Raw genomic sequence first — 26,232 nt, 5'->3', positions numbered from 1 at the left:
CTCTGCCTCCCGAGTGCTGGAATTAAAGGCGTGCGCCACCACCGCCCGGCTAAAATTTAAAAAATGATTAAAAATTATTACATAGAAAAGCTGCCATTTTCCAAAGTGCCAGTTAGATTGTTCAAAAATATAAAATTAAAGTATAAGGAATGACTCTATTTTTATCCAACTGCATGTAAAGGGAAATACTAAATCACACACAACTCAAAAGCTATGGAAAAGCAGGCTGGTAGTATCCAGTTAGTCTGAGTCTAATACACAGGGTCCAGAGGCCTGCTGGTAGCTTGCTTAAAAGCTTGATCTCAATGGGCTTGAAAGGGTGACTAGCTACAGCTTCCAAGATGAAAACTGCAAAAATCCCATGGTTCTGAGACGGCCAGAATGATTTATAAGCCATGAGCATGTGCAGCAGAATGGAGCTCGCGCTGTGCATGGATAGTCAGAAGCCCCAGCACACTAGAGAAAGCAAAGAACACTACTTACCAAGCCAGGCTGCTCACCATGCAGCTGCGGCGGCCTCACACAGCCTGAAGGCTTTGATTTCACTTATTATTTATTTGTGGGTGAGAGGAAGTAGGGGGTATTGCTGAGTGATCAGAGGACAGTTTGTGGGTTGGTTCTCTCTACCACCTGGCCTCAGGGTCGTCTGGCTTGGCTGCAAACACTATTAGCTGTTGACCCATCTTGCTGGCCCCAAACATTACTTTATCTTTTTCAAAAGAGAAAAGAATATAATTTTCACCTTTCCTATTCATTAATGACTGAAGTAGGATCAAAGATTGGACTTTGAAGTCCAGTGCTCCAAGCATCAAATTTAAAACGGGCAGTAAAAGAAGTTGAAGAGGCACAGCACGTGGGTGTGTGGCTAGAATTTTAGTACTTGATGTTGTATCTCTCAGAAAACCCCCGTGTCAATAGAAAGACATTTACTCTCACCCAGAAATGGAGGTGGGAAGGAAAGAGAGAAGGATGTGGTAAGAATACCATCAGGGAAGCCAGAGTCTTTAAAGTTCCTTCCTCTGTCAAAAGTCCCCTGAATACTGCGGGCATCAACTAGCACCTTTTCAAGAAAACTAACAGGAGTTTCTCAAATGTGTATCTGTCTGCTGAGAACTTAGGATTCTGTAAGTAGTTACAAAATTTAATTGATTTGATGCTAAAAATTTGGGAAATTAAGGCAGGAAGACTGAGTTCAAGGGCAGGGAAGGCTATAAAGTACATTTTTTTCAAAAAATAAGAATATGGTCAAGCTATATGATGAAAAAATTTAAATAAAATAAATATAATAAATAAAATAAAATGGAAAAATAAAGAAAAGAACTTAGAGTGTAAGTTATACCTACTTCGTGTTAACAAACCAAGTTCTAAAGAATGCCCCCAAAACATACAATTTGGGTTTTATTTCCACAGTCTAGCTAGCACAAAAATAGTAGCCTAAAATCCCAATTCTAGATTTAATGTCTGTGAATTTTTAACATATAACCTGTTATATTTAAAGTCCTCCTACCAAAGTAATCTAATTTGTCTAGCTAGATTTATACTTTTAAAATAAAGATTTATTTTATGTATATGAGTACAATGTAGCTGTCAGACACTCCAGGAAAAGGCATCGGATCCCATTACAGATGGTTGTGAGCCACTATGTGGTTGCTGGGAATTGAACTCAGGACCTTTAAAAGAGCAGGTTAAGAGCAGCTCTTAACCTCTGAGCCATCGCTACAGCCCTGTATCTTTCTTTTTCTGTTTATAACCATCTTTATTAATAAACTGTATTTCTAAATCTCTTATATATTTGGTTGTGAGCCTAGCCTTTAACGGCTGAGCCATCTCTCCAGCCCGTATTTCTAAATCTCAATGGACACAGTTGCATTTGATCATTTCAAGTAATTCAAAACAGACTTTAGTCCAAGGAGGCTGATTTCCAATCCTATGGTGACACAGCCTCTGGCAAATTATGTCATATGAGTTCTAGTTTCCTTAGTTATGAAATGCAGACAATATTAGTCCAGCTTATAACACAATTGTGGGGATATAAACAGTGTAACTCCTAAACTAACTTAAAACAAAGAGTTAAGAGATGGTTTCTTGGGCAGGGAAGTAGTGGGTTAAGCCTAGCACTTGGGAGGCAGAGGAAAGCAGATCTCTGTGAGTTCAAGGCCAGCCTAGTTTACAGAGCAAAGTTTCAGGACAGCAAAAGCTACACAGAACAATCCTGTTTTGAAACAAACAAACAAACAGACATGGTTTCTTGTATATTCACAAGTATACAATAGTAGAAGAAGTTTAATAGTATCTTAGGATATATGTAATAACAAATTATTGTTGGCTACATATTCCAAAGGTATGGCAAGAAAACAAACATACCAAAAAAAAAAAAAAAACAAAACAAAACAAAGAGTAACTTTTGGAATGCCCATTCATTTATGAAGGCTAATAAATATCATAAAAATATTGATATAAAAATTTGAAAACTCAGGCAGGCAGTGGTGGTGCACTTGGGAGGCAGATTTCTGAGTTTGAGGCCAGTCTGGTCCACAGAGTGAGTTTCAGGACAGCCTGGGCTACACAGAAATACCCTATCTCAAAAAAACAAAAAAGAAAAAAAAATTGAAAACTCAATTACATTATTAACTTATATCTCAAAAGTTTAGTAATATAGAAATCATTTAATACTGGATAGAAAATAACCAATGACATTTCCCCATTTTGTGTGATATTAAGACTTGTACATTGAAGTCTTTCTTAATTAAATTGTCAAGCCAACGCTATAAAATTACTTTAAAAACAACCTTAATATTTTATTTTTATTCTATAGAAGACTACAGACATGTTGGACAATTGAAAAATGAAATGTTAACTTACAAGTTCTGTCAAATGTCTGAGATGTCCAATTTCTTCAGGAAGCGAGACCAATTTGTTATTGCTAGCGATTAAGACTTTCAGTGGTAAGTTACACAAGTGGACTGGCAGTGTTGACAGTTGATTCCGACTAAATGAGTAAGTAGAGACAGAGTGGTCAGATGCCACTGAAGAAAAATATCTCCATGTTTCATTTTAGATACAAGACTAGGTCTAACAAAGAATAATAAACAGGACACTAGATTTGAGTTCTCTCAGTTGAATCAATTCCCTGACTAAATTTAGACAGATAACAGGAATCTTTGTTTATAAAAAACCATGAGAACCACATATATAAAATACCCAAGCACATTTCTTTTAGAATAGAAAGAAATTAAGTTTACCATGTAAAATTTTTTATTGATTTTATGTATAGGAGTACACTGCCGCTGTCTTCAGACACCATAAGCGGGCATCGGATCCCATTACAGACGGTTGTGAGTCACCATGTGGGTGCTAGGAATTGAACTAAGAACTCATGGAAGAATAGTCAGTGCTCCTAACTGCTGAGCCATCTCTCCAGCCTTACCATGTAAATTTAACCCCATAATAATTCTTTCAGAGCCATGTCTGCCCATTTTCAAGATCTTTTTTGTTGATTAATATATTTCATGGACCTTTAAAAATTTTATAATCCAATGTAATCTACTGCTATATGTTTATTAAGAAAAATAGTTAACATTTACATAAAATTTCTCTTGTGTTATTTTTAATGAGATTTTAAAAACTGTTAGAACTAAATATAAGGAGTGAATTTTATGTTTTAAGGTTTAATTTTTATTTTTAATTAAGTGTCTACGAGTGTCAGAGTGGGTTTATGGGTGTGAGTGCAGCACCCAAAGCAGCCAGAAGAGGGCATCAAATTCCCCTGGAGCTGCAATTACAGGCAGTTGTGAGCTGTCTGACAGGGAAGCTAGGAACTGGACTCAAGCTCCTTGAAAAAGCAGCATATGCTTTCAACGACGGAGTCATCTCACCAGCCCAGGGATAGATTGTTTTTAAGGTATATAAACTGGGAACCAAAATATTTCCATGGTCCAGTGAGATGGCTCAGTGGGTAAAGGTACTTTCTATATAAATATGGCAACCTGAATTCAATCCCTGGAACCCATACAAAAGTAGAAGTAGAGAACTGAATTCACAAGGTTGTCCTCTGCCTCTGTGCATGCATTACAGCACACACACACACAATAAAAGTAACAATGTAGTGTGTGTGTGTGTGTTGCTGGGGACTGAACCAATGTCTTTTTTTTTTTTTTTTTTTGGTTTTTCGAGACAGGGTCTCTCTGTGTAGTCCTGGCTGTCCTGGAACTCACTCTGTAGACCAGGCTGGCCTCGAACTCAGAAATCCGCCTGCCTCTGCCTCCCGAGTGTTGGGATTAAAAGCATGCGCCACCACTGCCCGGCTGAACCAGTGTCTTGTGCATACCAGGCTAATGCTCCACCAGCTAAGCTGTATCCCAGGCCATCAGACCTAGTATTTACTTGATAAAGTAAATAACTTACAGCTAGTAGAGCCTATTAATTATGCAAAGCTAAAAATAAACAGAGAAACAAGAGAGACTTGGGAGAAAAGTTACTATATCCTAAGAACATATCAGAAACTGTTGATGTGAACAGAGAAGTAACTACAAATATTTTAGTGACTGGAAGGAGAAAATTAAAGGTCATATAAAACCACTTTTTCCAAAAGAATAGCATTCTTACCTAATATTTAGGAATGTCAGAGCTTGTAAGTTTAGAACAGCCTCTGGGATATACCGAATACAATTCTGGTATAGGTTAAGACTTTCCAGAGAAACAAAGTGACATGCTTCCATAGGGATTTCTGAGAGGCGATTTCGTGACAGGTCTGAAAGAAAATATAAAAGCTTAAAACCATCCTTTGAAACTTGTTTTACTGAAGTTAGTATGCTTCATAATTACTTGATTTCTCCAGAATTCCTATTGTGGAAACTGGTTCAATATAAGCACTGAAACATTTATTAACTGGCAGAGTAACCCATTAAACACACACCGTTACACAGCTGCTAGAAAATGTTTCCTTTTCACTTTCCACACACACTAAAAATAAAATTGTTATTCTTTATGAGTTATACACATTCTAAGACACTGGCACTCATTTTATCAAAGCTGCATCACTAAGTTCCAAATGCCATCAGATACAAAGATACCCATCTTCCTATGTATGAGAGAGAAGGAGGGAGAGGGGGAGAGAGAAGGCCATGAAGTGTTCGTCGGGGTGAGAGAACAGCTCTCCAGAGTAGGTTTCTCCGTCCACTGAAGGAGCCAGACATCAGGATGTCAGGGCTGGCCAGCAAGTACCTTTTTATCAACTGAACCATGCCCAACTCTTTACCAAAGAAAGTTACAGTTCTTTGTTAAAACACACCCAGGAACCTTTCTGGTCCCAATGACACAATGTGAACCTCAATAAAAATAGTAGTTAAGGGGCTAGAGAAATGGCTCACTAGTTAAGAATACTTGCTGCTTTTCTAAAGGACCATCAGAGTTTGGTTCCTAGAACCCACAGTGGGCAGATCAAAACTGCCTGTAACTCTAGCTCTAGGGGATACGATGCCCTCTTCTGGTCTCTGTAGGCTGGTGCGTGCGCATGCACATGCACACACACACTAAGAAAAAAACAAACAAACAAAAAAACCCCCCAAAAAACAAAAACAAAAACAAAAACCAAACTTATTTTTTCGTTTTTCAAAACAGAGTGCAAGATCACCTCCCACCTTAATTTAAAAAAAAAAAAAATTTCAAAAAACTGAATAAAATCCATTATGCACATTAATTCATGATTTTAAAATGATATATTGAGAGACAGAGAACCAATTCATTAGCTTATGAACTGATTAAAAGAATCAACCATTTACTTTGCCTTTTCTCTGTGAAGATATCACTGAGTAACCTAGACATTCTCTGCAGAGGTAAATGAGGAAATTAAAATAGCCTAGTTACAGGTAAAAACAAAAACAAACAAAGCAACCAGGGTATCAGTATTTTACAACTCCCAATGAATTAATGAATATAGATCATAAGTGACTATCAATTTTAAGAATAATTTGGTTGTTGCTTGTGTGTGTGTTTTCCTGGGGACTGAATTCAGGTTGCCACGATGGGCAGCAGGGCCTCTGCCCCGAAGAGCACCTCATTGGATCCCAGTGGCTATCTTTATAAAAGGTCAGAACATCGGGGCACAAATCTGTAACCCCAGCACTCAGGAGCTTGAGACAGATTTTGAGTTTGAGGCTAGCCTTGGGCTGCATCCAGAGATCCTATCTCGAGACAACAACAACAACAAAACAGGAGTGAAGGAGCCAGCTGGGATGGCTTGGTGGGTAAATGCACTTGCTCACATACTCAACAGCCTGAGTTTGCTCCCTGATGCCATAGAGGAGGGAAAGAACTGAAATGTACCCACTGTGTACCCACGTGTGCCATGGCATGCATATGCCTGCTCGCTCTGACTCTGATACCCCGGCCCACACTCCCTGCCTGCCCGCCCCTCAACTAATTATAACACACACACACACACACACACACACACACACACACACACGGAAAGAGAGAGGAGGGAAAAAAAGGAAAAAAACAAAGGCAATCAGAAATTGTGTCTCTTACTAAAGAAAACAAACCTAAGACTGCATTTGCTCTAGCTTCTGGCTCTCCTGTCCACTCAGGAACGCAGAGAGACCCACCCTCCCATATCCATCTAGTCAGCCAAACAATCTGTGTGCCTCACGCCATTTTCCTCTCTTCTGTTCTCTGGGGAAAAGGCCAACACTCAGAAGTCTGTGGTGGGAATTCCTGATGAGAAGTCCTGACTAGGAAAAGCCGCGGATGGAGGACAAGGAGAACCCACCCATGCATGCCTTCGTGCGTATCTGCAAGGGTCTAGTTTAACTGCAGTCAGAAGCTGGCATTTGGGCAGGTGCGGGCGCACTGCTTTCTCAATAATTTCTACATGTTACTTTACTACTTTCTCACCCAAGCATACGACAGAGAGGAAGGGAGGGAGACACTGGGCGGGGGATAGAAAAAGAGAAGAGGGGAGGAGGGAAAAGGAGGGAGAGGAGGAGGGAGAGAGAGAGTGAGGAAGGGAAAGAAGGCGTGCATGCCGTGCATAGGTGTGAAGCTCAGAGGACGACCGGCTGGAGCTGGCTCTCTCTGGCCTCGGAGGTTCTGGGAGGCGAACTCGGGGTGTGAGGCTTGGCACCTCGTGCCCCTGCTCACTAGACCATATTGCTGCCCTCCAGCAATTTCAATCCTTCTTCCAAACCGGAAAGGTCTCCCCTGCATTGTACCCTCATAGTGGCACCTCCACTTGCTTTCTTTGCAGATTTCTCTGTTCAACGGACTCTTCTACAAAATCTAAGTTACAACTATGAGTATTTCTATAAAAATCCTCTGTATAAATTATCATAGTTCCTCTCATTTCAAAATTCTTTTATGTTATAATTAGAAGCATGCTAGTCTGTTCTCCTGAGGCTGACTTGTTTGTCTTTCCCAGTCACTGGCTCTACTTCTACAGCTAGCTTACTCTGCCGTTTCCTCATTCACATTCTGAGGTAAATAGTTTAGCAGGCGATTTTTCTTGGTTTTTGTTTGTTTGTTTGTTTTTGCTTTTTTCCAGACAGGGTTTCTCTGTATAGCCCTGGCTCTCCTGGAACTCAGAAATCCGCCTGCCTCTGCCTCCCAAGTGCTGGGATTAAAGGCGTGCGCCATCACGCCCGGTGTGACTTTTCTTTATCAGCTAATGGGTTTCCTCATCCTCAAAGCTCAAGTCATTCCGAAAGGGTACACTGAGTGACGTTCACACGAGAAAAGTAGAAGCAATGCTGCCATTAAGATGAGTTCCAGGACAGCCAGGGCTATGCAGAGAAACCCTGTCTCGAAAAACCAAAAAAAAAAAAAAGAAAAAAAAAAAAGAAAAGGATTTCCTTCTGTGAGCTCAAAGGTGGCGATCATCATGCAAAGCCTCTGACTCTCATTTCTCAGGGCCACTGCACAGGGGATCCTATGCTCACCAAGGAAGTCTCCTGCTTGCCTACCAAGTGGCTGTCATTTAAGAAAGAGACCACCATCTTACCAAAGCACCTCCTAAATGCACATATTGTCTTGTGAATGTAAAATGCAATTGTGTGAAGGCAAGTTTCACATAAAAATGATCTTGAGGAGAGGGAATATAGACACTCTTCTTCCCAGAGAATTACAACATAAAATTACTCATAATTTGATACATTTAAGGATAAACACTTTGCATAAATCACATATTGTGAATGTCTTTAGTACAAAGTACAATAATTACTTTATCAGCTACAATTTAATTCAATTTTAAAAGCTGGAAGAATAAAAGGAATTATTAATGTCAATTATAAAATGCTTCAATATGGGGCTGGAGACATGTCTCAGCAGTTAAGAGCACTGGCTATTTTTCCAGAAGACTTGGGTTTGATTCCCAGTACCCACATGGTGGCTCATAACCATCTATAACTCCAGTCCCAGGGGATCTGACTCTCTTCTTGTCTTTGAGAGCACCATGCACTCACATGATACACAAATATACATGCAGACACAACACCCATTTACACAAGTAAATAAAACAAAATGATTGCTTCAATATTAAGTTTGATGCAATAATCTTTCGGTAACAAGTTAAAGTGAAGTGGAGACAGCTTACAAAACTGAATTTTTATTTATGGAATAGTCTTGCTTGTTGATGAAGGCTAACCTTGAATACAGCACTCTGCCTTAGTATCTCTAGTGCTGTGATTGTAGATGTATACCACATTTGGTGTGGTGGTTTGAATATACTTGGCCCATAAGGGCTGGTAATGTTAGGAGGTACGGTCTTATTAGAGGAAGTGTATCATTTGTAGGGTGGGCTTTGAGGCTCCACGCAGTATGGAAGGGTCACTTTCTCCTGGCTACAGTCAAATGGAGATGCAGAACTCTCAGCTCCTCCTGCACCGTGCCTGCCTCATAGCAAGGACCAACATCCAGAAACCCTGCCTCTGCCTCCCTAGTCAGCTAAAGGTATGCATTTGCTGCACCAGGCTCCTGGGTATTCTTAACCTACTATCTCAGTTTCCAGGTCCTTTGCATTTCTCTTTGTGCTTTAAAATGAACTTGCTAAATCTTAAAGAAAGAACACTTTTTGAGAGCTTTTCCAAATCACATCAATTCCAACAATGCGGGAAGACAGAACATCCTTACAACACTGAGCCTTTCGGTCTAAAAGCACAGCTCATCTCCCCAGCAAAGACACGCTTTAACAATTCAAGTAAAGCCTCATAATTTGTCTCAGAGATTTTACAAAAGTCGGTATATTCCCAGATTCTACTATTTCATGAGTGACATATTTCTAACCACTTGTTACACAGAGAAGTAAAATAATTGTCCAATGTTGATTTCGTATCTGAAAGCCCTGGTAAATTTTAGTTCAAAACTTGTCTGCTGATCCCTTCAGACTGTTTCCATGGCTCTATGAATAATGGAACCTTTGTTTCTTCCTCTGTGCTTCTTGTGTATTTACGCAACTTCCTCACCCTGTTTGTTAGAACATCAAGTATAATGCTGAATAATAGAAATATCTTTTTTGTTACTAATTTCAACTGTTTTCTTTGTTGACTCTGTATGAAATTAAGAAAACATTCTAAATTTGCTAAGATTTTTATTGGTAATAGGTGTTAAATATATTAATAATTTTTATTCCTCTATTGAGATAATCATGATCATATGATTTTATATTTTATCAGATTAATATGGAATTTTCCTTTTTTTTTTTTTTTTGGCAAAGATAGATTCATTAAGAAATTATGAGAAAGAACTCCGGAGAGTAGAAGGAAGCCCAAGGGAGTTTCAATTTTGACTTTTTATTATGCCATTATTTTTTTTGTGTGAAGAATTAATTCTTATCCTCATAAATCTTTCATTCTATTAATGTAGATGAGACCAATTTTCTAATGTTAAAGAAATTTTATAATAACCTTGAAGTACGGTGTGATGGTTAATACTGTCAACTGGGTTAGACTGAGAACTACCAACGAGCACTTCTGGGTATTCCATGCAGGTCTTCCCACAAAGGTTCCTACAAACCAGAAGGGAGAACCCACCCTGAATGTGGGTGGCACTGCTGACCGGGCGGGTCTCAGACAGAATGAACAGGTGAAAGGGTCTGGGCAGAGCACCAGCATTGCCTTTTCGGCTTCCCAGATCTGGATGTAGTGTGACTGCCCTAAGCTCCCACTGTCATGGCCGCTCCATGATGAGCTGCACTGTGCTGCAGCAATGAGGAAAGTTACTAACATAACTCTGGGCTCTCTGACACGAGTCCTTACCCAGGCTGTCCACCTCTACTGGATACCCTTTCTACAAGACCAAGCTTGTTAACGTGCACGTCAAGTTTTTTACCTATGTGATCATTTGGATTGGGAGCATTCCCCCCTTTTCTCTTGACTGAAAGGGTTATGTAGGTTTCACGTTATTATTGTTATTTTTAAAGCTTGTTAGAATTTGTTGGTAAAGCCATACATCTAAACTTAAGAGTCTTCCTTGAAGAGTTACTCTACTGGTTGGATTTCTTTAACATTTTAAGATCATTTAGGCCTTATATTTTCTTGAATCAGTTTTAAATTATGTTCTAGGAGTTTGCTGGTTTTGTCTTGTTTTCTGCTTCTATTTTCATTTAGAATGAGCTCTTTTTATGTGGTCAGGACTGATCTTAATTTGTAGGCTCAATCCTCTCTTCTCAGCCCCAGAAACACTTGGGACCACAGGAGTTTTTTGTTTGTTTGTTTGTTTGGTTGGTTGGTTGGTTGGTTGGTTTGGTTTTTGAATACAGAGTTTCTCTGTGAAGTCCTGGCTGTCCTGGAATTTACTCTGTAGACCAGGCTGGCCTCAAACTCACAGAGGATCCACCTGCCTCCGCCTCCCAAGTACTGGGACTAAAGGCATGCGCCACCCATGCCCAGTGACCACAGGCATTTTTGTATTCATGCTTGCCTAGCTGTCTGCTATTGTTATTGGCATCTTAAATTTTATTAGCATAAAGTTATTCGTAATATCCTGTGTTTATAAACTTTTACAGTATCTATAGTGACTTCCCCGCTATATTCTTTTGCTTTGGTTATTTATACCTTCTTTCTTGATAAGAGCGTCTTAAGTTTACAAAATCACTAGCATTTTCTTTGCCTTTCTTCAATGCTAGGGTTGAACATAGAGCTGGTGTATTCTAGAGAAGCACTCTGTCACTCAGCCACAGCCCCTCCCCACCATTAACTTTTGCTTGGTTAGCCTGTGTATCACATATATGTGGTTTTTATTTTGTTCATTTCTGATCTTTATCACCTTTCTTCTATCAAGAGAGATCTTTTTTTTAATTTATTGATCCATTTAGCCCAATAAATTTTACTTATTTTTCAAATATATGCATTTAAAGCTATGAATTCAACAGGCATAAATAACAGCACATGGCTTCAATCATAGGTAAAAGCAGGGTAAGTCGCAGGCCAGCTGTGGTTACATAGTAAGACAACTGCCTTAAAAACAACAACAAAAACAAGCTATAGTCTTTCAGGAGACATAGGCAGGCAAGTTCCAGGCCAATAGACCAGCCAGGGCTACATAGTGAGACCCTGTCTTTAAGAAAAAAGGGGGAGAGGGGAGCCCAAAAACCTGATAAATTTTCTTTACTACTGGTGTTTTTATTTCATAAGCCTTGAATAGTATAGTATAATAGCTTTATTAGGATATTATTAAAGATATTGGTATCTTATAATTTTCATTATTATTTGACTCATTCTATTAAAAGTACTGCTTAACTGCCAAACATAAGGACATTCTAGTTATATTCTGCTAATGATTTTTAACAGTAATAAATATATCTGATTTTAATCCTTTGATTTTTTTGCTCAGATTTCCTTATGATTCAGCAAAAATGGCCAATCATATAAATATTTCATGAGTCTGAAAAGACTTCTACACCAGACCTAACGTTCCAGTTAAGTCTATATGTCACATTTACTTATCTGATAATATTCACTCAATACTTGCCATATTTTTATTAGTTTTTTTCTATCAATTGCTAGCAGAGAGAGTATATTATATTCTTTTACTATTGCTGTTACCTGGTCTCCCCCACCCACATTGTCTCCCTCCCCACCCCACCCCTGCCCCCTTCTCTGAGGCCCAGACTAGTCTTGGGCCCACTATATAACTAAGTCCCAAGTGCTGGGATTACAGGTGTGTACCATACTCGGCTTATCTTACAGGACTTTAAAAAAAGCATGGTTTATATTTAATAGCATTACTCATTATGGTTGGATAGTCAGAAGGGTACCATGGCAGGTACAACTTCATTGTCTTTGAATTACCTGTGCTTTCTTCCTTTTTACTATTAGGTTTTTTTGTTTTTTGTTTTTTTAATGTTCAAAGTGGAGGTGCATCTTGATCCTTGGCTAATAGTTATGATTTTATCAAAAATTCAAATTAAGGAAAGAAAGATAAATAATAAATTGTAATTGATACAGAACATTTTCATGTATAGAAAATGCTGTGATTCTGTATGTCAAGTCAATGCTTGAAAACTGCCCATTTCACCACAAGGGAAAAAGATTTCTCAGCTTTTACACTATTTTATTTCTAGTTTTACTCAGGTTGGCCAGGAACCTCAGATCCTCCTGCCTCAGATTCTTGAATGCAGGGATTACAAGCACAAAATATGCCTATTTCTTAACTACAGAGGGTTACTTTTACAGAGAAACACTGCTAAAATGTTATATCTTTGCTAATGTGTTGTATTTCTAGTAGTTCCTGTCTTAGAGTACGATTTATTTTCTTTTTTCTTCCCTACCCCCCCCCCAGCCCCAGCATCCCCTCCCCACCCCAGACAGCTCTGTGTAACCCTGGCTATCCTTGTAGACCAGGCTGGCATTAAACTCTGAGATTCTCCTGTCTCTGTTGTCTACGTGCTGGGATAAAAGGCATGTGCAACCACTGCCTGGCATGCATGATGCAAATTTTATTTATGTACTTGCTTTAGTCGGAATTCTGAAACCGTTCCCCCCCTTTTTTTTTTTAAGATTTATTTATTATTATGTCTAAGTACACTGTAGCTGTCTTCAGACACACCAGAAGAGGGTATCAGATCTCATTACGGATGGTTGTGAGGCACCATGTGGTTTCTGGGATTTGAACTCAGGACCTTCAGAAGAGCAGCTGGTGTTCTTAACCACTGAGCCATCTCTCCAGCCCCTGAAACCACTCTAGACGGCTTTCTTTTTTCCTCAAACCTAATCCTACCAGCAAGTGTCAGTTTCTTGGTCCAATGTATGATGAACCCTTTAATCTCATCCCCTCTATCGCTGCTTCGTGGGCCTATTCTGAGTCAAGCTAAATGACTCATGGAGAACTTCTTCATACAGAATAAAACACAGGGCTGGAAAGATAGCTCAGCAGGTAAGAGCACTGACTGCTCTTCCAGAGGTCCTGAGTTCAATTCCCAGCAACTACATGGTGGCTCACATCTATCCGCAATGAGAGCTGATGCCCTCTTTTGGTGTTTCTGAAGACAGCTACAGTGTACCCATCACATAAATAAAATTAATAAATAAATCTTTAAAAAACAATAAAACACAAAGATGAAAGCATAAGTCAGTTTCCCATGTTTGACTTTAAAAAAAAAAAGGAAAGAAAGAAGGAAAGAGGAAAGAAATACCAAGCCTTCCCCAAATCATAGATCATCATTGTTTTGATCACTGGCCACTCCAAAGAACTAATAGTATATTCACTATTTTTGCTTTTACAAAAGAAAAAAAAACCCCATAAACTATAAAGATTTACGTTAAAATGTTTCAGATATTTCCCCTATTTTTCAGCAAAGTTTAGTGAAAGGAGAGGCTACTGCATCCTTGTGCGGCTAGAGCACGCTCCTCGACTGCACACATATGCAATACTATGGCACGGACCTCTGAGGCTCCATCTCACTGTCAATGTAACCAATCATCTGCTGTTTTCCTGACTGCAAGCCCAACTGAGACTGCCAAGTACTATAAAAGCCACCGTCTGGATCATAAACAACTTTGCAATTAAGCTATCAAGTTACCTCTGTGTATCACATACTGAGTCTTGGTCTTCCAAATGCATTTTTGTCTAATGATAGTGCGTAAGCCAACGACTACACCAATCTTTGGCATGGCCTTTAGATATTTTATTTAGCTGAACAAGGCAGAAAAAGGCCTATTTAGGCCTGATACAAATACAAGAACATTTTTGGACTAAAAAAAAGATAAAACTCTCAATTAATTAAAAGAAATATTTCTATTCCTCTCCAGGATCTAGCTGGAAAAGTGTAGTCTCCATTTTTTTTTTTTTTTAAATCAGGGAAACTTGTTTTGTGACAGATAAAGAGCATTACAGAAAGCCACAACTAATCAAAATACTGAATTGTGGAGCCAGAATAAACTGATTTATCTACAAGACAGCTGCTGTAGCCAGGAAGAGCCGTGGAAGAGAAGACAGAAAGATTCTAAGAGCCAGAGGAACAGGAGGTTTATTGTGAAGCTGCGTCTCCTAGAGATGGCAGAAGCTACACCTATACAGTATCTACAGCGTGGCTGCCTAAACATGGCCTGGATATGGACAGCACTGATGGACACGCTAACAAGAGTCCTCAACCACACAAAAAACTAGAGGCAACTGTGGTGATCTGAATATGCTTGGCCCATGGGAAGTGGCACTACTGGGGGTGTGGCCTTGTTGAGGAAAGTGTCTCCTCATAGCTGCCTTTAGATCAAGATGTAGAACTCTTGGCTCCTCCAGCACCAAGTCTGCCTGCATAATGCCATGCTTCCTACCATGATGATAATGGACTGAACCTCTGAAACTGTAAAGTCAAATTGTTTTCTTTATAAAAGTTGCCTTGGTCATGGTATCTCTCCATATCAATTAAACCCTAAACCCTAAGACAGCAACTAAAGAAAGCCGGGAAAAGGAGGCCATCATAGAAAAACCACTAGACACAAATTTATGGTGAGCCTGTCCCAACAAGATACATCTTTACCACAGCTACTGCATCTATGGCTCAGGGAACCACTCTGAACCTGGGAAAGGAAGTTGTAAGAGGCGGAATACTTCTTAAGAAGTCTGCTGGAAAACACCTCTCCTAGAAATGGCTGCATAAACAAGAACAGAACAATGGTATCGATAAATAAGTTAACATGCAACAGGTACATTTTCATGGGGTCCTACCCATAGACAAAGAACTACAGGCTACTAATGACTGCTAGAAGAATTTACCCTCTCAGAGGGATGAGCCTCTGACTGGTTGTCCAATGCAGAGTAGGCAACCCTGACTATATATATATATATATATATATATATATATATATATATATATATACACAGCACCAAGAAAAATGGAATCAACAGGTTGTATTTTATACACACACACCTTATGTATATACATATATACACACAGGTAACAATAAAAATAAAAGGAAAAAGAGGCCAACAACTTGAGATTGGAGGAGGACAGGGAAGAGGTTTGAGGGACAGTAGTTGGGAGGGGCTAGAAGGAGGAAAGGGAAGTGCTGAATTCTATTTCAATTAAAACATTTAAAAAAAAGGGAAATATCTAGTGAAAAATGCTCTAAGTAATCTCTTTTACAATTAAAATCCTGATTATTTTCTTTAAAAAAAAACACAGCTTCAACATTAAACATTTCAAAAATATTCATTTTGTTTTTAAATATATTAAGTGAAAAAATCCCTAAACATTCGTTAAAAAAAAATCTTTGGGGCTAGAGAGATGGCTCAGTGGTTAAGGGCACTGACTGCTCTTCCAGAGGTCCTGAGTTCGATTCCCACCAACCACATGGTGGCTCACAACCATCTGTAATGAGATCTGATGCCCTCTTCTGGTGTGTCTGAAGACAATTACAGTGTGCTTATATATAATAAATAAATCTTTTTTAAAAATCTTTAAGGGGATAAGAAGGATCATTTCAGACTCAATTAAAATTTCTACTAGTAATACTATTTTTGAGTGACAGATTACAGCTGTATAGATTTATAGGGTACAATGTATTTTGATATATAGTGTACAATCCATGTATATGATGAGTGATTGTTGAGCTCATTAACATACGCATTGTCTTGCTTATCTGTCTTTTTTAGGGTGGAGTATCTGAAATTGTTAGTTATCTTGAAACATACATTATTTCTTGCAGTCACTATGTCACACAGTAAATATTGGGTGTGTTTTGAGGGGAGACCGTATTGTTCGGCTTTGTATATTTACACTTGTCACAAAGAATTTAATAGGTATTCTATCAAAAAAACAATGAAGGTGACCTGCAGTGTTGGTGCACGCCTTTAATCTCTGCACAAGGGAGGCAGAGGCAGGCCAATCTCTTTGAATTCAAGGTCAGCCTGGTCTATAGAGACAGTTCCCAGACAGCCAAGGTTACATAGAGAGAAAAAACAAAACTAAACCACTAAAACCAAACAACAACAACCAAAAAAAAAAGGCTACAGTAATGTTTGAAACAAAAATTGTATGGAGCTGAAGAGATGGCTCAACTTTTAAGAGCTCTTAGTTGTTTTTCTAGGGCCTTGGGTTCAATTCCCAGTGCACTCATGGCATCTCACAACTGCCTACAACTCCAATCTCAGGGATCTGACAGCCCTCTTGGTTTCCAGGGGCACTGTATGTACACGGTGCAGGCATACATGTAGGTGAACATCCATCATCCATACACATAAAAAATAAATATTAATTTAAAAAATTTAAATTGTGGATTAAAAAAAAGTCAGTGTATTCTTCCTCTTTAGAGCACTATCTATATAAGGCTTCAATTATAATTGATTGAAAATATGATTTTCTCAGGAGGCTGAAGTAGGAAGATCCCATGAGACCAGACTTTGTAAGGAGGAGGAGGAGGAGGAGGAAGAGGAGGAGGAGGAGGAAGAGAGAGAGAGAGAGAGAGAGAGAGAGAGAGAGAGAGAGAGAGAGAGAGAGAGAGAGAGAGAGAGAGAGAGAGAGAGAGAGAGAGAGAGAGAGAGAGACATCACTTATTTCCAAACAAGTCTCAAGGTAAAACATATCAGTCTAACTCCTCCATTCCCATCAAACCTAACATGTATATCCCCAACTTTATTGCAGCAGTGTTCACAACAGCAAACAAACCCAAAACTAATAACAAGAAAACCCAAACAACCTATATGTTCCTCAGTTAATCAATAGGTATAAAAACATTTGGTACATATACAACTGCAGTGCTATTCAGCTATAAAGAAGATGAAGATGAGATCTTATCATTCATCAACACATGGAGATAGAAATTAGATATGTCAAGTGAAGTCACATATAAAGGCAAGCACTGCGTGATTTTACTCACAGCTGAGCTAGAACACTTGATCTCACAGAAGTTCAGAGTAGAATGACGGTTAGCAGAGGCTAAAGAGTGGAGGGGAACAGGACAGGTGGAGAGGGGCACTCAGTAGGGAGAAGCTAGACAGGAAGATGATGTTCTGGGGTTTTACTGCAGATTAGGGTGACTATAATAATGTTCAGAAGAGCTCACAAAGACAAGAAAGAAACTGAATTTCTTACACAGAGATGCTTACGATGGTAACTAATTTTACCCTAGGTTAAAAACTATACAGTGCATGCGACATTAAAATAGCACATGGGATTTCGTAAGTATATACACTGCTTTGTTTTATTCATCAGCTAAATAAATTTAAAGAAAAAAAAATACATAACTGAATGAACACATGTACAAACAAGTGAAAACAATGAACCCAAACGATAAACAGAAGCTGAGCTGGGTTACAGTCATAAAAAGGTTCTTTAGGAATATTTGTCTATCTGACTTTGGACATTAATGTCCCTTCTGAAGTACAAACTGTTCAGTTTTGAGACAAAGTCTTACTATGTAGCCCTAGCTGGCCCTGAACTCACAGAGACCTCTTTGCCTCCCCACTGCTGGATTACAGCTGTGAGCCAACATACCCAGTTAAAATGTTTTTACTTTATGGTTTCCCTTATCCTATCTAAAAACATTCAAGCCATCTACATATTAGCCTATGATCTTTGTAGATGTAGACCTTCTCATTTTACTCATCTATATAATCTACTGTAAGCCTTGTTTATTTTGATGCTCATATTTGCTAACATTCTGGCACAAGATAGTCTAGGATTATCTCAAAACTTCCTTACCCTGGTTCTGGAATTAGCTATTTTCTTACCCATATAATAAACTTATAGCAAGGTACATTTGGGTAGACAGGGAGGGATGAAGTTAATAATCCTACAGAAAACTGCAGGATTCATGCATAGTTAAGTAACCTAACTGTTGCATTATACCACTAATTTTTTTTTTTTTNTTTTTTTTTTTTTTTGGTTTTTCGAGTCAGGGTTTCTCTGTGTGTCGTCCTGGTTGTCCTGGAACTCACTCTGTAGACCAGGCTGGCCTCAAACTCAGAAATCCGCCTGCCTCTGCCTCCCAAGTGCTGGGATTAAGGGCGTGCGCCACCACCGCCCAGAGCCACTAATTTTTAAAAGCATTTTATTTAACAGTGATAGAAAAGCCAACCAGAAATTGATACTCTTGGAAACAGAAGTCTGTATATTAAAACCTATGGTATCAGTCACTGAGTTTAGAACTGGCTAACAGAAGCAGGAATGCAAGACAGGCAGTGGTGGCGCACACCTTTAATCCCAGCAATTGGGAGGCAGAGGCAGGCAGATTTCTGAGTTCGAGGCCAGCCTGGTCTACAGAGTTCCAGAACAGTCAGGGCTACACAGAGAAACCCTGTCTCAAAAAACCAAAACCAAAACCAAAACCAAAACCAAAACTAAAAAAAAAAAAGAAGCAGGAATGCAGAAGTGCTACGAAGGCAGTTCCGCCAAACTACCTGAGAGGCATATAAGCTGTCGCACTGGGCCAGAGGGATTGGGTACAATTTACAGGGGCCATAAATATATGCTGTGAGACCTCTATATATGTGAAATTAAGAAGAGAGCCACCATATGCTCAGATATATCACTCCTGGCATTGACCAAAAAACCCTATATCCTACCACAGAGATATTTGTATATCCATGTTTATTGATGTTCTAGTCACAACAACAAAGAATGGAACTAGCCTACTATCAATCAACAGATGAATGGTAATGCAAATGTGACATATATACAAGATGGAATGTTATTCAGCTGTAAAGAAAAAATAATATCATGAAATCATTAGGAAACAGATGGACCTGGAGGTTTATTAAGTAAGGTGGGTGGCTCAAATCCAGAAAGAAAAAACCGCATCCTCTCCCTCGTATGCAACACTGCCTATCCTGGATATATGTAAAGAGATGTAAGTGTGGGTATAACTAAGAAACAATTGAAACAATGGAACGCAGGGCAAAAGGACCCGTGAGTCATGAAAAAAAGCTATAAAGCTATTTTTTTCTCCTTCCAACTCATAGTTGTTTCATGGTAGATATGTAAGCTCATCTTCCTGTGTACTAAAGTAGCAAGAACCACTCCTGCCTTCCAAAGACTGCAATGTGCTAATCAGTTAAACCAGTGATTATAAAAGTTGGGCTTCCCTTTTTATTCTACTAACAGTGCAGTAGGAATCAGACGAGACTAGTAATAAATACACTTGTCACATGGCCCACTTAGAAAAAGTGACTTCTTAAAAATTTGTTTTGAGGGAAGGGTCTTCAAATATATTTTTCATACTAGCATACAATTAATTTTTATTATAATTACCCTCCCCTGCTCCTGGGGGAGGCATTCTGTAATTGAATTTTTCCTGGTTTTCTTCAGTTTAAAACTATATAAAGTCATTCTACTAAAGTGTTATTTTATTTAGTTTTTTTGTTTGTTTGTTTGCCTTTGAGACACAGTCTTACTATGTTTCCCTGGCTGGCCTGAAACTCACTATGTAGACTGGGCTGGCTCTGAACTTGAAGAGTGCTGGATTAAAGGCATATGCCACAACACCTGGCGATTTTAAACTACTGTAATGTTATACATTAAAAAAAAAAAAAATGAGCCGGGCGTGGTGGCGCATGCCTTTAATCCCAGCACTCGGGAGGCAGAGGCAGGCGGATTTTTGAGTTCGAGGCCAGCCTGGTCTACAGAGTGAGTTCCAGGACAGCCAAGGCTACACAGAGAAACCCTGTCTCAAAAAACCAAAAAAAAAAAAAAAAAAAAAAAAAAAAAAAAAACGTGATCTTAAAACTGTTTAAAAAGAAAGAAGTATGTGACAAAAAGCTGGGCTCCAAAGTTCAAGGTCATTCTTTAATTTTTCTCTAACTTTTGAATACTGCTGATGACAAGTTGCTTACAGAGCGTGAGTCAGCGCCTGCCTCACAAGACTGTGCACTCTCTCCTTTCCCACTCAGCCCACGCTGTGTAGCAGAGGATGTCCCTGAACTTCGGCCCCTCCTGCCACTAGTTCCTGAGACTACAGGCTGCACATCCATAGAAAGCTGTGTGTCTATTTTTTTCTACTTTTAACTGTTTATGACTTTAGGAACTAAGACCTACTTTCTGAGGACAAGCCTGGAGCCTAATGAACTCAGGAACCCTGTGAGACCAGCAAGCACTCTTAACTGTTGAGCCATCTCTTTAGCCTCTAACCCTGTTTTCTTATGATAGGGTTTCTCACTGGGACCTGGGGCTCATGATGAACTAGGTGGTAGGCTGGCGGCCATTGAGCCCTAGGGATATTCCGGTCAGTCCTGGACTCCCCAGCACTTGGATGAGATCACAGCTGGAACCACTGCACTCAAGTCTGTATGTTCATTCTAAGGACTGAACGCAAGCCCTCACACATGGGTCAGATGTGATAGCTAACGCTGGTTTTCAATCTAGCAGGACCTAGAATCATCTAGGAGTCAAACCTCTGGGCGTGCCTGGGAGGGACTAACTCACAGCTCAACCAATGTGGGAAGAGCGGCTGGGACTGAAGGAAAACAACATTCACAGCTGTTTTCCTGACTTTGAGCAGCTGACCCCTGTCACCATGACATCTGTCTTGATGGACTGTACCCTAGAACTGTGGATCAAAATAAAGCCAGCCTGCCTGCCTCCCTTCCTCCCTCCCTGCCTCCCTTTCTCCCTTCTTCCCTCCCTCCTCCCTTCCTCTCTTCCTCCCTCCCTTCCTTCTTCCCTTCCTTCCTCCCTCCCTTCCTTCTGCTGCTTTTGTCAGGGGATTCTATCCAGCACCAGAAGGAAAGAAAGGCAGCAGGGTGCTCAGCACTTGCTCCCAGACCCTGCCCACATGGCGCTTTCCCTCTAGCTGACTGTTTCACTTTTCTATTTCTGTTTAAGACTGTGAAGATTGTAAGTTACAGAAAAAATTATGACTGATACAATACTGATTACTTCAAAGAAGACAGTAAAGAAAAGCAGAAAAAGCATTTAAAACACTAGCTTCCAACTTAAATCTTGTAAAGGAAAATAATCACACGTGTTTCAGTAGTTTCCTAACATTTAGCTGAAGAAGTTATTTAGTCTCAGCGAAGCCTGTAATTTGGTCTGTTTTCTTTCTTTTTTCAATTTTGCCCTTTGATGCAATCACCATTTCTGACCATTCCTGAGTTGCTTGAAGCAACATTCTTTTTTTTTTTTTTTTTACAGACTAGTGTCTGCTTTTCATATTGAAGGTGCCTGAGATCACTCTATCTTCCCATCAGGTCAAATGGCTCTCTTTTACCCCATTCTCTTACTCATTCTCCTGAAAGATATCAGCGCACTAATGGTAGCATCTGATAAAAAGGCACTACTTACGTGGTAAAGTATAGTCCTTGAACTATTCAATCCAGTACTTTCAATGCAAACTTAGCTTCTCCATGTCCATAGAGATCAGCTTGAACTCATTCAATTGTCCAGAGTTCAGACTTCTAGCTATTCTCTCAGGGCAAGTGCTTAAGGCACAACGGAAGCAGGAATCCAGAGATACACTGCAAACCTCTCATTTGGGCAGTGTGCACTGCTCTTACACAAATGACTCCAGTAAGGCAGCTATTAGAAGGTTTGCTCAGGTCAGTGTACTCATTTCTGCCGCATTCATAAGGGCTAACCCTCCCCAGATAGTCAGTCCTAAGTACCAGAGATCCTTAAATGTGGGGGCCTGCTCTCTCATAGAACTCTGAGCTCTTGCGTCATGACAGCCTTGTACACCAATATTCACATCAACATTATTTCACGACAGTCAGAAAGTCTGAACAACCCAAATGACTGAGGGGATGAGTGAGAAAATGAAACATGCTGCCTGGATGCAACAGAATTCTTTTTCAGCCTCTTTAAAAAAAATTATATATATATATATATATATATATATATATATATATATATATATATAATTTTAAAGACTGGATCTTGCTACATATACATAGCTCTGGCTGGCCTGGAACCTGAAAGGAATGTAATCCTGATTCATGGTACATCATAGATACACAAAACTAAGTGAAGCGGGCCTGATGACAAAGGACAGACACTGCATGGCTCTGTCTGCACGGCTCCCTGAGAACAGTCCAAGGCAGGCTCACAGAGACCTTTGGTACAGTGGTTCCTGGAAACTGGGGCAGAAGGGGGAAGAGAATCAAGAGTATTTGTTTGGTGGATAAAATTGTATCACTTTAGGATGACAAAATTCTGGGGATGGACATAGAGGTGACAACTTGTATAACAATGTATACTTAAAACTAATGATAATGAATGTAGGTATGCATATTTTACAATAATAAAAATATCAAATGTGTCAATCAAAGTAGAAATGTAATCTGCTTCGTTTTAAGGTAACTCCAGCTCCAGAGGAATCCCAGGCTTCCAAGGACATTAAAAAGCTTTTAAATTCCAGGTTTTTCTAATAATCATTATCTTATGCTTCAGCAATAAACTAAAAACTCAAAGCTGAACTTTAATTTCAAAATTTTGTCTGTGCAACACAAACTGACATTTTTTTCCTTCCTAATCCCATTTCTCTTCACCAAGGAAAAAATATATTTTAATATTTTATTCAACTCAGCTCTACAACTATGATAGTTAGATTTACTTCTCAAAATCTCAGTAAGCAGGCCAGGAAAATCTAGGTTCATTCCAGTCCAAACACAATGTTTTCAGCAGAATGGTATTCACTGAGAAATGCTAGCTCTCACAAGTCTTGTGTTCTTTAATAACTGCTCCAGGCCATCCCACATAGTGACATCATCCTTACCGAATAAAGCCCATTATGCAACACTACATACCGTATCATCACTTTCTATGTGAACATTCACTACTGTGGATATAAGAGAGCCTGAGATTATGACAGTCTCTATATTAGATATTTTTTTTTCAATCCTGAGCAACATAAGAACAGGGATAGATCGCTTCTCGGCCTTTTGGCTAAGATCAAGTAAAGAACAGGGATAGACAAACTAAAAAACAAACAAACAAACAAACAAACAAACCCACTTTTAAAATACACAGACCAATATTAAATCAAGTAAAACACCAAGTTCTCATGAAGGCTGAGCACCTGCCACGCCATAGCAAAGTAGCATGACCGCTAAGAGAGCGCTGCCTGCTGTGGGTCCCGCAGCCGAATGTCAACAGAGGAATACAGAGTTGAAAATTTTGTAGGAAAATTTTAAAGTAGAAAATAATAAAATATTCTCATTTCACAAATATTATTAACCCAGGAAAGTTAAAAAAAAAAAAACAACAACAGTATTTTCTAAAGCATTTCACTCAAGTCATACCACATTTATTCAACTTGTGAATTACTGTTTAAATTTGTTTTTACTTACAATCCTGCACTATTTACACTTGCAATTGTGAATATTAGTGCCTTTTGCTTTGGGAGCATAGGACACATAGACTTTCCCTTATTTCTTCTGCTTAATACAACGAAAGTCCTGAGACGCTATACAGAAAACAGACTGAAGACTCAAAGGTTGAATGCAGGGGCTTCAGGGCTCCACAGACAGAAGCAGCAAGGTCCCTGTGTTTCTTTGTGCTGCATTTGTTCTGTACCCATATTCCAGGTTAGGAGCTTAAGTTCCCAAGCTGGCACCCCAGCAACACCAAGTCACAACAACAAGAAAAATAAACCAAGAGGGTGGGGCAGCTGCTAGATCATTGTGAAAATGCTTGAATGAACCACCAGAAACTCCCTGAACACACAGAAAACAGAAAGCCTACCAGAGCAATGGAAACCATCCGAAAGAAATGAGATTAAAAACAAATGGAAACTACAGTTGAAAACTAAAGCAACTGAAAACAAGCACACTGAATGGAAGGGTCAACACCAGATGGAGGGTAGAGAAGAGAGTAGGGTCAGAGGGGTGGCCTATGGTTAGAGTGCTTGCTGCTCTAGGAGAGGACCTAGGATCAGTTCCCAGCAGCCAAGACAAGTGGTTCACAACGAACAACCTGGAACTCCAGGTCCAGAGAATTGCAGGCTTCCAGCCTCAAGGGGTACCTGTACTCCTGTGCACAGACAGATACACACAATTAAAATTAAATTTACAACAGGCAATGAAATGAAATGAAATGCAGAACACTAGAAATTCTCCATTTAAAATGACAGAAAGTGGGGAAGAGAGAGAGAGAGAGAGAGAGAGAGAGAGAGAGAGAGAGAGAGAGAGAGCTGTAGCAGGAACTCAGACACTGTCCTTAGGGCTCTGTGAAGAAGGGAGGGTAGGCCTAGAAAAGTCACTGACTGAAAGCTTGCTCAGTTTGGAAGTAATAAATGTTGAGACGAGACACACTAACCAAACCACACATTTTAAAAAGAAGAAAAATGATATTAAGATATGTCACATCAAGCTGTGCGGGCGTGGTGGCGCACACCTTTAATCTTAGTACTCTGGAGGCAGAGGCAGGCGTAGCTCTGTGAATTTGAGGCCAGCCTAGAGTAAGTTTCAGGACAGCCTGGGCTGATACACAGATTCCTGCATCCCCTCCAAAAAAAGACATATGTCATATCTGGACTTCTGAAAGCTGAAGATAAAGAAAAAAAATCTTGAAAACAATGAGAAAAAACAAAAATGGCAGTAAATACCACACTATGAACCATAGTGAACAGAGAAAGTAGGGCATCTTTTAAGATGCTGAAAGGAAACATTGCTCACCCAGAATTGTATCTAGAAAAATACCCTTCAGGAATGGAAGAGAGAAATCAAGAGGTCTTCAGATAAGACAAGCTAAGAGAACTTGTGGTCAGCAGAGCTAAAAAAGCAGTGCTCTAAACAGAGAGAAAGCACTACAAGAACAAACAGTAAAACAGAAAGGCAGACTCCAGAGTGTATCAGCTTGCCAGGGCTGTGGTTTCAACAACCAGAATTTATTTTCTCTTGGCTCTACCTTTAAAAGCCAGGAATGGTGGCACATACCAGAGATCTCAGCACTCAGGAGGTGGAGGCAGGAGGATGGAGTTCAAGGTCATTTTCCAAGAAGTAGCAAGCTGGAGGCCAGCCTAAGCCACATGAAGCTGTCTCAACAGCAGGCAGGGCTAGGGTGCAGCCCAGATAGTAGTGTTTGCCTTGCATGCATGTTCAAATCCCATACACTGTGGAGGCAAAGGCAAGAGGATCAGAAGTTGAGAGAAATACACAAACTACACATCAGGTTGGAAGCCAGGCTGGGCTATAGGAGACACTGTTTTAATATCAGTTAGAAGGTTTGGGACTTGTTTCTTGTTTTGCTGTCATACTGCTATTTTTTCAGAGTTTCTTTTGTTATAAATCCCTGTCCTTGGTGTCACAGATGTTCTCCTAATACAGACTCTCAGTCTATACATACAAACTAAGAGCCCAGGACAGTTCTCTGAGATAAATTTAGTTGTGGTTCTGAGTCTAATTTTTCATTTCTCTACATAAATTTCCTTATAACATTTTTTCATAGCCCAGTTTTGTAAACATGCACCCAAATTGTATCCGCCCACATACATTTCTCAGCACCCCACTCACAGGATTCGTGGAAAGCACAGCTGTGAAAAAGAAAGAAGGCCGTTTTCAAGCATGATTGATTTTCTGAGTGAATGTACACAAACTCATAATGTCCCAAAGCAGGTGACTTATGAACTGAGTGTGTGAGCATATGCCCGCAGTGACAATAATCTAAACTGCAAGCATGAAATTATGAAATTAGATACTTCAACTGGTAGGGAGCCTAAAAATAACCAAAAGAAAGAATTTTCCTACAACTTTAAAGAGAGAATCCTCAGGGCCAGAGAGATGAGAGTGGGTAAAAGCACGAACCACGAGGCTGGAGGACCAGAGTCCAATCCCCAGGACCAACATGGTAGAAGAAGAAAACTGATCTTACAC

General features: G+C 39.6%; 1 protein-coding gene across 8 annotated transcripts in view; it reads right to left on the bottom strand.

Moving 5' to 3' along the window:
* Positions 1–26,232, bottom strand: part of Lrch3 (leucine rich repeats and calponin homology domain containing 3) — a 111,886-nt gene that overhangs the window by 61,898 nt on the left and 23,756 nt on the right. For all 8 annotated transcript variants that reach the window (XM_021185081.2, XM_029470291.1, XM_029470292.1 and 5 more), the window contains exons 2-3: positions 4,606–4,750; positions 2,863–2,989 (exon numbers count right to left, since the gene is read on the bottom strand). In XM_021185081.2, the coding sequence (XP_021040740.1) occupies positions 2,863–2,989; positions 4,606–4,750 (272 nt within the window). The remainder of the gene's footprint in view (positions 1–2,862; positions 2,990–4,605; positions 4,751–26,232) is intronic.

This window comes from Mus caroli, chromosome 16, assembly GCF_900094665.2.
Source record: "Mus caroli chromosome 16, CAROLI_EIJ_v1.1, whole genome shotgun sequence".
Classification (NCBI taxonomy): domain Eukaryota; kingdom Metazoa; phylum Chordata; class Mammalia; order Rodentia; family Muridae; genus Mus; species Mus caroli.
Note: the sequence above shows the minus strand (reverse complement) of the source record. Positions and strands in the feature narration are given on the sequence as shown.